Consider the following 12,578-nt stretch of genomic DNA (forward strand, 5'->3'; position numbering starts at 1 on the left):
GAAAAGACATAAGCTGTTCAGCTGGTGCACTGAAACTGCTGTGTTGTGTGTGCACCAGTTCCGTCCATTCCCTGTGTTCTCTCTTGTGTTGCTAACCTGGAAGCTGAGATAATGAAGAAAAAACCCAATCCTTACCTAGTGTGCTAAATTTGTTACCAGAAGGATCCTTTAACTGGTAAATGAATTAGTCTGCAACATTGCCAAAAATTTATTTCCCAGCCATGAAGTAGGCCCATCTCAGAGAGGAAACACTGTCACTAATGAATTCTTGCTTTAAGGGCAAAATTAAACTGACTTTCCTATAGAATTGCAAGTGGTGGCTCTAGTACTAGCACAGAGTCTGCTGCTGGAGCTGTTCCTCCTTGCCAAGGAGTCTGATTCAGCACGGAGGTGATTACAACATACATCTTACCAGTCCTTAGTTTTGGCCAGAGATACACAAATAGATCTGGTACTTACCTTTTCCAGCCTGGCACAGGTTTCAGCTGTCATATTTTATTTCAGCTATCATAATTGTGCCCAAATAGGTAACGCTTTGTCAGTATGTATAGGCTGGATTTCCTCTCAGCTCAGTGTCAGCATATCAGGGCGTGCCTCGGGACATCCCTGCGTGAATCCCTGCCAGCACGCCCGAGGCAGAGCCCAGCCAGTTAACAGGTACCTTGTGTGTACACATGCACACCCTTAGCCTGGTGCATTGTGCATATACAGATACTAGCACAAGGGAACAGTAATCCCTAGATGGTACCTCTGGGTGTTAATAACCAAATAAATAATTGGCTGATCACTACAATGCAGCTTCAGCTCTTCCAGGAACCTTTGAAGTGTAACGCCTGCCTCCCAGTGCCCGGGTGGGAGGTACTGCTGCCTTGTGGAGGTTAGTAACTGTCTCCTCAGGATCAGACTCCAGAAGAGAGGAAGTTTTCAGTTGTCCTGGGCTTGGAGATCTATTTTTTCTTGAACAAAGCTGCTATTTTTATCCAGACGCATATGCACACCCCAGGATCCTGGATTTATTTGGGAAACTTCTGGCTGGCCAGGTTATTAGAAAAGGCACTGCAAGGTAACTTCCAGGCCATAATAAAGGCTGTAAGCAGGGAGCACTCTTACCCAACCAGGATAAGCCTCTTTGAATGCAAGCAGCACACAAGAGTGGCTCTGTTCGGCACCAGGGTGTTTGAATTGCATCTCCATCATCATTATAAAACCTTGAGGCAAAGAGCTTTACTGAGGATGATTCCACAGAGGCCCAAATGCAGAAGCAGCTAGGAAGTGACTGCAGAAACCAACACAGGATGGAAGTTGCACAACCACTGACCATAACAGACTCCACTTTTAGCGGAAAGAACATAGGCAAAGCTGTCCAGTGCTTTTCTTCGCTGTCTAGGTGCAGAGCGGCCTTTTACTCTTGACTTGGTAAAATTTTGTGTCTCTCCAAAGGCAAAGATTCCTCAGAGGAACAAGAACAACCCGACCCCATTCTACGCTGAGATTGAACCTTCATGTTACTTCAGAATTGCAGCAGTATGGGAATGTCCAGTTTGCCAATTATGTAAAGCCTCATTCCAGACTAGTTTGGTGATTGTCTCTTAAATGTTTTAACCTGGGATAGCCTTGCACCTCAAAGAAAATAAGTTCTCCTAGTGCTGTACTGAGTAATTCAGGTTAGAAGGGACTTCCATAGGACTCCAGTCCACCTCCTTGCTCAAAGACAGGCCAGTTGCTCAAAGTTAGAGCAAGTTCTCAGGACCTCATCTAGCTGAGCTTTGAAAAATATCCACAAATGGTGATTCTACAGCCTCTCCACATACTATACTTCCTCCTCCCCCTCCTCATGGGAGTTCAGAGCAACATCCTTTTCCAGGAAGGCTGGATAGTCCGGGAATGCACAATCTCTTTGTCAGGAGGGAGTTAGATGAAGGACTCAAGGACTCGCCAGTCGAGCAAGTGACACCCCGTTCTCACGCACCAGATGCTGGGATGCAGATGCAGCTCATGATGGGCTCTGAAGAGCTGGTCCTCCAACAACTCTTGTTGCATTGCTCTTTGGTTTGGCATTTCTTTTCTTGCTAGGGCATACCTTGAGCCTATTTCTGCTGTTCCTGCTCTCTCTAGTCACCCACCACTTCAGGATCGGTCATCTTCCTCCTCATATGCCTTTTGCTCAGGGGCTTTACCTCAGCCCATCAAATCAATTCAGACTTGCACCTCACACCACACCAGTCTGCCTGAACTGGTGCCTTTTTTTGAGGAATCACAATTACAGAATGGTTTGTGGGCTGGGACCTTAAAGATCCTCTAGTCCCACCCCCCCGCCATGGGCAGGGACACCTTCCAACAGCCCAGGTTGCTCAATGCCCCCACCCAACCTGCCAGGGAGGGGGCAGTCACAGCTTCTTTGGGCAACCTGTGCCAGTGTCTCACCACCCTCACAGGGAAGAATTTCTTCCTTGTATCTAACCTCAATCTACCCTCTTTTGGTTTAAAATCATTACCCCTTGTCCTATCTGTACACCCAGAGATAAAGAGTTGTCATCCCCCCCCATCTTTCCTATAGCCCCTTTCAGCCCTGGGAGGCCACTCTAAGGTCTCCCCAGAGCCTTCTCTTCTCCAGCTGAACTCCCCAACTCTCTCAGCCTGTCCTCACAGGGGGTGCTCCAGCCCCTGATCATCTTCGTGGTCTCCTCTGGACCCACTCAAGCAGGTCCGTGTCCTTCTGCTGTTGATGCCCCCAGAGCTGGACACGACACTGCAGGGGGGGTCTCACAAGAGCAGAGCAGAGGGGGAGAATCCCCCCCTCGCCCTGCTGCCCACACTGCTCTGGATGCAGCCCAGGACACGGTTGGCTTTCTGGGCTGTGAGCACACACTGCTGGCTCACAGTCAGTTTTCCATCCACTGATACCCCCAAGTCCTTCCCTGCAAGGCTGAAGTAGTCAGTATCCAGAGCCTGATTAAAAATCACCACTTAGTTACCTTTCCAAGGTTTATCTTCAGTAAATTGAGCCAGACTTGTAGCTGCTCTGCTGAGCCCTTTGGCCCCCAAACCCAAGGCCCTCACTTCTACAGACAGCGGTTCACTGCTATGACGAAGTGACTCCAAACCCAACTTATGCTTTCTAGTAGTTCAACACAACAGTCTAATCAAAAAAAAAAAAAACAAAAAAAAAAACAAACCAACTTACAGCAAATGTTTTGCCTCATATGTAAATATAAGGACAAGCTACAGAAGCCACTCCCAGGATGATTTCAGTGCAAATCCTGGAGTGATTTATATTCTTTACTCCAGAAGTAAAAATCATTCTCTCTCACTAATACATTTGAAGATAATGATAATGATAATTCAGCAGCCACAGATGAATTAGTAAAGGAGGTATTCTCTGCCCATTTGTGCCTTAGCCCTGCCCACAGCTTCTCTGGATGGAAGGTTTCTAAACTGCAGTATGTAAGCAAGGTAAATTTGGGAGCTCCCATTCTATTCATAGCTTTTCTTTCTGGATAGTCAAAACGTAAGACAGGGATGTTTGTGAACACAGACCCCAGAACCTCCTCTGCTGCAACACATACCAGCTTCAGGGGCCAGCAAGCTCTCTAGAATGAAACACAACCAAGAATCATCACACAAAACTTGTCAGAGTCCAATTCACTCTGACTTTCCTCCCATCTCCAACTGTCAATGATACTTTAGATGTTGCATACCTTTCAAGACAGATCATGCCTTCTGCATTGCAAATCCAGCTCACACTGAAGTCTGTTATGAGCTGGATTCCTTTTTCCTTCCGAGTAGTCAGAAAAGTGAGTAAAATTCAGTTTTGCATGACGAAAAAATACATTTGTGTTTACGTGTTCTCTCTAGTCTGCTTTCGTCTAGCAAAAAGTCCTGTGTCTTTAAAAAACCCTTGCTTTTTATTTTTATATTCACAAATATTCTCTCTCTGCAGTACTAAGATTGGAGATATGGCTCGATACAACCACATGCAATTACTGCTGGAATGGTACTAGCTCGATTTTTCTTTTTTCTTCTTCTAAAACCTCAGTAGCAATTGCTGCCTTAAGAGTCTTGAGCGGGCGGCCAAGCGCAGGCCCTGCCCAGCCCCTTCTGCCGCGCTGCCACCAAGCGGCAGTGTTGCAAAACGGACGTGGGAGCCAGAAAGAAATTCAAGCCTCAGGTTTACAGAAAACGCTGCGGACAACCTTCCTGCTCTCCTGGACTAAGGATTTTAGAAAGCCGGCTCGAGATACTCTAACCAAGGTACTGCGCTTAGTTACTAAAACAAAATATGCCTGAAAGGCCAAAAAAAGTGTCACGTTAATGGTGAGCATTTTTGGAGTGTGGTGTTTCTACATCGCAGTATCTTAGGCCTGTGCACTCAAAACTGAACCTCCATGAAGAGCAAGAGCTACTGTAAGAACTACACAGAAACAGTGCTTACCTTTTGTCCTAATCTCTCCTCCGTATCACTGGGTGATGGTTTTAGAAACTGAATATTTAACAGTAAAGGTCCTCATACTTTGTAAAAGTAGTTTGGAGACATTTTGTGCTGGCATGGTTTTATCTTTGTATTTTTACTTCGTATTTTCTTCTCTTTTGGCAAATAAAGAATTTTTGAATTTAAAAAGTAAAACCTGTCTCATAGTGGTGGGGTAGTGTTATTGTTCACTTCATCTCCAGCTGCTGTCCCAGAATTGCTTTCCCTGCTGCTGCTAAGCTCATGCCACCCAGTTGCCTGTCAGCAAGCCTGCCACAGCCAAAATTCCAGGCTTTCTTCTCAAAAATACTGGGGAAAACAAGCAATCCAACCACTTACCTTCCTCACATCTTCATCCTCAACAGAGAGCACTATCCCCATGCTGACTTACCAAAATGCCAGGCTCCCTCACCTCAACCCGTCCTGACAAAAGGGATGTCTCCCGATCTTCTGCAAGAATGAAGAGTAACAAAAAAAGAGAAAAAGTAACACCTTTTCTAATTTCATTGTATGCAAATGCTCAAGCAGAATCAGTGCATTATCGTATTACTTCATCTGTGAGACCGACGGGTCAGCGTTCCCTTTGTGCCTAGATCTGGATGGTACAGCTGCTTATTGGTGGGGACCTCAGGGTTTCTTTAAAATAACAGCAGCACTTCAATATGAAAAATTAAATAGTTAAGACCAAATATGTGCTTGCAACATCATCAGTACTACTTTAAATGGTATTTTCCTTTCAGAGTGGATATCGCCAGCCGTGCCACATACTTGGCATGATTCTAACATAAAAAGCTGCTTTTTTATTATTTCACTTCTCAGAAAGTTAACTAGCAATCAAAAGGGTTTTTTAATAAATATAATTTGTATAAAAATTAAATACATAAAAAAAATCCCATCTGGGGGCACGGGTGCTTTTATTCTGAATCATGCCAGAATCTTTGCACGATTCCTGTGCCACATGTGTGTATGATCTTTTTCTTGAAAGTCCATCAGAGTTTCACTGAACAAGTAGCTCCTTGCTGTGCCAGAAGTACTTGCCCTAGAAATCAGGCTTTTCAGGTTTTATTTCAGACTGCTGGTACCCTGTAACTCTCCAGGATTTTTTTCTAACAGCACAGAATTCAGTGGTGCTTGCAGGGGGGCAGCCTCTCAGATGTAATGATGACACAGATGGAAGCAGGTGGGCCAGAAGCCATCTGGTACCTGCCTTCTGCCTTTGCCATGGGGTTTTAAAATTCGTGTGCATGCCCAGGAACAGCTGCGGGGAGCTGGAGGGAAAGCAGAGGCTGTTGTGACCCCGGTGCCCACAGGCCCTACAGTGCAGGGTCACGCAGGCCTGAGACCGTCACCTGCACAGACAAACCGCTCCAAGGGCAGCCCAGGCTGAGGGCTCATTTCCAGTTTGGCTTCCCTGTCCCTCCTCCCGCTGGGATTTCATCCCAACCAGGGATTTCACTGATGGACCATACGAGCAAAGAGCCTTTCCCCTCAAAAGGAAAATTTAGATTATTCTCTTTCTTGACAAAGCATCTTGCAGGTGTGTGTGCAGGTGTGGATGGCCAAAAGCACTACAGGGATTCTGTACCACTACACACGAGCAAAGGCCCTTCCAGAGGAGCTCCCTTCTCTCCATCCTTGCAGCATGTGTTCAGGCAGGCAGAGTCCCACAGCAAAACATTCAATAAACTGCTGCTTGTTCCTTCTGACACAGCTCTACATATTGCAGGATTTTAATAAAGTTTGGAAGTCAATCACCATCTTCAAGAGGCTTGAGAAGAAAGCTGAAATACCACACACTTCCTACATGAAAAAAATCTCCAAGCAGCAGATTCCTCTGGGCTGTGGGTGAGAACAGCTCCCCAGACCCAGGGCACAGCGGGAGGGGTGCCGGGGCCAAGGCGGAGCTGCCCCGCTCCTCCCACCGGGCTCCCCGGGCTCCCTCTGAGCACAGCCGCCCGCACAGGACGCCGCTCCTGTCACTGGAAAACGGAAACTAACGCTTTTCAAACTAGAACCACTGCAATTATTTTCAGCAGCATTACGATCCTTTCCACTGCTCAGCGTATTCAAGAACAACTAGCCAGGAGGTTAAGAAAAACAAACCGAGCCAACCCTAATTTAAACAATTACAGAATTAGTCATCAACAGACTAAGTATTTAGACAGTAAGTTCAACATATGCCACACTGATGCCCTTAGCAGTTGCAAAATAGAATTAAAAAACTAACATTTATTAAATCAATTTGAATTTTAATATACATTTCAAGAACGTGGCAGCATAAAAGGAAATGTTTTTAGAAACAACCTGAATCTACCATTTGCAATTTTACATTAACGATCAGGGCTCTCCTGTCAATGCTTCCAAAACACACTTGACCTAAATTCTCCGACTTTTGGTACCATATTTAATGCAGCAGTGAGATAGTAGTAAAGATTCCAAGTACTCCCACATTTCTGGAGCAAAGGTACTATGTATTTAATTTAATGAAAGTCCTAATATATGTACCATCAACAATCTCAGCAAAACTTAACAGCTCTGCAAAAGCATTCAGAAACAACCCATGCTGTGCAGTTTACTCCCCTTAAGTCAGACTCCGGTTTGGCTACTTTTCTTACACGTAGTGGACTAATAAACAGATTTACATTAGTAGGTCACGATCAAACCACCAGATTAGAAAATGGTAGGATCCTTTTGGGTCAACACAGAAATCACATAGAAGTTTAACTAAATACATTTTAATAGGACATCATTAAATCTCATGAGGGCTAAAAAACACAGATCTTGGGTACCTGGGTTGGCAAATAAAGACAAGAATACTAAGAAGCATTTTCCACCATTTACTCATTATCAAAAATATTTTTCAACTCTTCTTGCAAAACAAAAACAAAAAAGTACAGACTGGACACGTACATCACATTTTTCTTCCTATGGCTTTAACCCCCCACCCTACCCACCCCACAGAAAAGACGGGGGGAGAAAACAAACCAAAACCAACAGAAAGATCTGACCACATTCACAGAAAATGACACCATGGTACACTACAAAACAAAAGGAGGTGTCATTTGTGTCCAAAGGTTTTTGCTTATTTCTTAGGTGAGGAACCATCATTGTACATGCTTTGTGCCAAATCAAAAGACACCCAAGGTTCGGTCGGAGAGCGCTGCGGGGTCGCTGGATGGACGGGAGGGAAGATGGAAGCAGTAAAGGAACTCAAAAAGTTCACTTACTATTTAACATGCTGTTGAAACAGGAATTGTCTTTTAAATCAGAAGGTGATGGTTTGTGTTCTAGTCAGCCCATGTTTGGTTTGTGCTCTATCATTCAAAGAGGAGAAATTTCAGCTTTCACAAAGTAACCTGACTGGCTTAGGCTGCCAACACAAGACTAAATTCTTCCGCTTGTACTCTTACTTAGGGATTACACCAAAATAAATCATTTTTGCATACAGCTGAATTCCTACAAAGGTGTCTCCATTTTAACACCTTCTGAGATAAGCTGACAACTTTGTGTTGTTTTTCCTTTTTAGAGCCCTTCAGCCCAGGTTGAAAAGTACTGACCCTTGAAAACAACTTCCAACATATTAGTGAAAAATGAGAGGGATTCTGGGTAGAGTGAGTAATATAGCTTATTCTGTCTAACAAACATCCAAAATATTTGATCTTAGATAGCAATCGATCCTCTGCCCCAGCTGAAAGATGCCTGTCAGTGAAGAGCTACCCTTCAAGCGGATGGGTCCCAGGTCTACTGTGGTACAAACTGAATAAAACACACGCACAGCCCCCAGCAGTGGGAACTGCTGGAGAAGTCTCTGTTTTCCAGGGGCAACTGAGGGGGTGAAAAAAGTCAGCCAAGGAGTCTCTCTGTCACCCAAAAAGCTCTTTTCTAGAAGCAACAGCAGTGAAATCAGCAGGAACTCAAAAAAAAAAAAAAAGGAGGGGGGGGGAAGGGGAGGAGAGAATGGTGCTAATAACACTTGAGCCTTCTTTGTGTACAATTTTTCTCCCCCCAGCCAAAACAGTAACATGTCAAACAGACAGAGTTGGCACAGAGGGCATAACAGATCAGGAACGTGACATGTGGAATTGTCAAGAAAACAAAAAACCTGAGTGGTGTGTTAACAGGGGCAGCCTATCAGAGTCAGCAGTTCGATGTTCATCGTATTGAACCAACCCATCTTCCCAACCCTGGTCTGGAGGCTGGGCTGCTTTTTGGGCTGTTAGCTTTCTCAATATAACTAATAATTTTATTATTATTATTATTATTATTATTATTTTTAAGCTGTTCCATATAGTAGATAATCTCTGATTGTGAGAATTGGTTATCTACCCTTTTCCGAGTGTGTTCTGCAGCTCAATGCTGTACTTCCTACAGGAATATTAGATGATTTTTCTAGTGATGGTGACTAACTGATCAGTCATTACTTTTCTACACCATAATCCAGCACAGTTTAGATGGACTAACTAGATACCACTTTTCTACATTTAAGCAGAAGCTTTGACTGAGCACAAAGCATGACCAAAGTACAATGAGGTTAATATATTCCTTGCCAAAGATCTGGTGATAAAATCATTTACATCAGCAATTGATCTCAAACTATGAGGTGCTGTAAGAACTAAAAACAGTTTTAGGGTAACTCCTCCATTATCTGCAACTATTTCCCAGACACTAATACACATAACATAGCAATGAAAAACACTTGATACAAGTGATCTAAACGCAGGAGCTCCAGCAAGTTAAACAGAACCATAGCTGCCTTAAAACTGTAGCAGTTCCCCTACTGACGGCAGGGAAAAGAAAGAAAGATTCAACAGTCATATCTCATGTCTATAGCTTCATCCAAACTTTTATCATCGTGTGTACTGGCAGCTAAAAACGTTGTTACTGGTGACCCTGTCACATTGATTACACTGGTGCTTGTGCTGGCATTGCGCACCGCAATGCTTGTCACATTAATGCCCAAAGTAAGCCGAGTCTGCTCCAAGGCCTTTTCTGGCACTGCAAACGCCTCCAGCTTCTTCTCCCCATTAGCCATGTATGAGTTTTGGCAGCCACGGCATATGCAGTCAAGGCAGGCTTTGCGGTTCGAATAGCAAGGGCAGCGTTGGCCACGGCATGTAAGAACACTTGGATTTTGGGTGGCACGACCACATTTACACCCTTTCTTTTCTTGTGGCTTTTTATACACAGTTTTTGTTGGGCTTCCTGGCATAACATTACTGCTAGGAACTTTCTCCTTTGCTTTGTCTTTTGTTTTCAGCACCCCTGGTTTGGCTTTCGGGTGGGATTTCTTAGGGGCGTGTTCTAAATTCTTTTTCATGCTTTTGTTAGACAGGAGCACAGTTTTACTGATTTTGGGAGTAGTGCCTCCGTTAGGTACAGTCGCAATAGGCTGCAAAGACATTTTATTTTCCTGTTTCACTGTTACAGGAGCTGATGCTCCCAATGTTGGGCCACAGATGATGCTGGAAATGGGTAGAGGTTGAACCTTTTCACTGTCACTTTCTGATCGAGATCTCTTTCTGTTTAACTTAACTACCTTCGGCGTTGCCGCTGTACAGGAGATTCCATGAGGAGAAGCATCTGTGGACATGAAAATGTTATGGCTAAGAGGTGGGGGAGAAAGCTGCAGGAAAGGGCCGTTAGTCATGTTTGCTTCCAAGCTGGGCTGCAAATTAGAATCACAGACTTCAGTATTTGAAACGGTCTCTAAGCTCCGGAGAACCTCCTCAACGCTGAGGAGAAGCGAGCCACCTGGTTTTATATCTTCACTGAAACTGCAGATGTCAATGCCTGTGGTACACAAGTCACTAGTAGAAACTGTATCGCACACAGGCTGCAGGCTGCTGGAGATGTCTTCAGTTTTTATATACTCTCCAGTACTACAGACATCAATTGTGTTTGCGTGTTCAGGAGAAGGAATATTCACTCCGAGTTTATCTACCGAAAGCCCATTACAATTGGGCAACCCGTTGATAACAGAACCTCTAATATCAATGTTGTGTGTGCTTTCAGGGATTGACGTAAAACTAGCTGGAGGATCAGTTGTGAGTTCTGAGGTTGAAGGTACTGGGGAATGTGTCAAACACAAAGCCAAGCCTGCATCAGAAGATTTTTCTGTCTCTTCGTGGAGTGGTGATCCATCTTTGAGCAAAGCCAAAAGATCTGCGGAACAATCAACTGCTTGGATAATATCTCGTGCCAGTGGTGTCTGCGTTATGTATTCGCAGAGTTTCTTATAGCAGTTTACTAAGATGCTTAACTGCTTATTCTCCTCAAACTGTTCGTAGTCCTTGCACCAGCTACATGACGGCTTCATCATCATCTTCTTGCCTTTACAAGTTTTGCAGACATAATGCTGACATGTGGAGTTGGTAGGAGCAATGGGGTCTTGTAGCAAATTTCCTAGGGGAAAAAAAGAAAGAGAAAGATTACAATGGACTCGAGGCAGGTTTCCAGGATAGCATGGGATGAATCTTTTTGTACTATCAAAATAATTACCAAAAAAAGTTCAGCAAGTCACAAGAAAATACCCCCTGAACAACAGCCTGTAAAGTTTCACAGCTGCCCTATCTGGTTTTAAAACAACCTTAAATAAACAAACTAAAAAAAAAGAAAACCATCATTGGTTGTGCTGCTGCAGCCTTCAGAATCACTCACAACTAAACCCCCACCAATCCCCTTGTCCCCTTCAGCAGTTTCTTCCATTGAAAATTACAAAACACACCAGATTTCTGTGAATTTACCAGAAGCGCAACAATAAACTCCCATGAAGAGCTACTGCAGAGATTTTAATGCAATTAGTGAAAACAAATGGCAACAGAGCAGAGGAAATGTAAAAATGAAGACTTATCAATGCCAAAAGGGAAGAAGACACTGCAGACTTTGTTTTACTTTTTATTTAGCTGGGGCTAAAAATAGAACCTAGCTTTGTGACAGTCAATGCCATGAATAAAGCACAAAGTTTTGAACTCCGCAAGCAACAAAACCAGTTAAATGGATCCCAATGAATTCTTATAAACACTGAATAACACACCTAGTAGTATCTTTGAATAAAAATAACATTTAAAAAGAATATTGCTCTCTAATAAATCGCTCTTGTGGCAAACCAGAAGGTGGAACAAGGTGATTATTAACATATCCCGGGGAGAGGTGCCTCCTGGTTTTCCAATTCACAGACATCTATCAGTGAAATAACACCTGAAATAGTGCTACTGTTGTGGCCATGATGCTTAAATACTTTAAAGTGTCAACAACGGCTCATGTCCTGGGCAGGAGTGAACAAGTCAGAAGAAAGGATTTTCTCTGAGATCTTACTGTTATGAATAAAAAAAACTTATAAAAATCAGTTCCTAAAGGAATCGACAACCCAACAGCACAGAAAGTTTCAGGCACCCAGTCCTGACAATCTGGAAGGTTGTCTCCAGATCTCTGCAACTGTAAAATCCTGGAAGAACACTTGTTTTTTCTTAAGCACAAACCAAATGACACATAAGGGTAAAATAGGAAAGAACAGAGATAACTGACATTCTGCATAGAAATAACCCCACTAGTAACTAGGTCCAGAAAGTGTCAGTATTGCTTTGCTATTTCTAGCCAGCTCTAGGCCAGAAAGATATTCTAACACCTCAATTAAATTTCAGAGTATCTTTAGTAATCTACAGCAACAGGTTTCCCCCTCCTTTCCAAGCAGCAGATTTTCAGCTTTGATCAGACCTTTCTCCCCGTAAGGAGCCTTTGTTGGATGAATTACAACCATCAGTGAATTCTCAATCAGATCTTCCAAAGTGAAAACACACTGTTACAAATGAATAAAATTAAACAAATTGGGAAGAGAAAGCAAAATGCATATATTAGAACAGACTGAGATAAAAAATCATATCAAGTATAAATTTTCTCTCATCATTCACTTGCCAAGGAAATTTTCATCAGACTTTCCTTAAGAGATTCTCGTGATAGTGCTTTGAAGGGATCTAATTAACTGGACCTAGTGGAGCAGGCTCCGTTATCAACTAAATACCAAAGCCCAACCTTTCTACCTTGTATTACTTTAGTCTGGAATCTGAGCCCTCGGGTAGAAGAGCAAGACATACCATACAAACCCTTGGCTGTA

The 12,578-nt window shown here is 43.4% G+C and overlaps 1 protein-coding gene across 1 annotated transcript; it reads right to left on the reverse strand.

The window, feature by feature from the left end:
• Window positions 1-6,685: 6,685 nt before the first annotated feature.
• Window positions 6,686-11,854, reverse strand: MSL2 (MSL complex subunit 2). Its single transcript, XM_026855542.1, has 2 exons — window positions 11,835-11,854; window positions 6,686-10,870 (listed from the first exon to the last, which is right to left on the reverse strand). Exon 2 carries the CDS (start codon window positions 10,788-10,790, stop codon window positions 9,273-9,275), a length of 1,518 nt encoding a protein of 505 aa, XP_026711343.1. The 5' UTR covers window positions 10,791-10,870; window positions 11,835-11,854; the 3' UTR covers window positions 6,686-9,272.
• Window positions 11,855-12,578: the final 724 nt, after the last annotated feature.

The sequence above is a fragment of the Athene cunicularia genome (genome assembly GCF_003259725.1).
Source record: "Athene cunicularia isolate RWA chromosome 9 unlocalized genomic scaffold, athCun1 chr9_part2, whole genome shotgun sequence".
Classification (NCBI taxonomy): Eukaryota; Metazoa; Chordata; class Aves; order Strigiformes; family Strigidae; genus Athene; species Athene cunicularia.

What these genes read in the sequence shown, in the direction of transcription:
- MSL2 (XM_026855542.1), bottom strand. Translation starts at nt 10,790, where the DNA reads ATGATGATGAAGCCGTCATGTAGCTGGTGCAAGGACTACGAACAGTTT.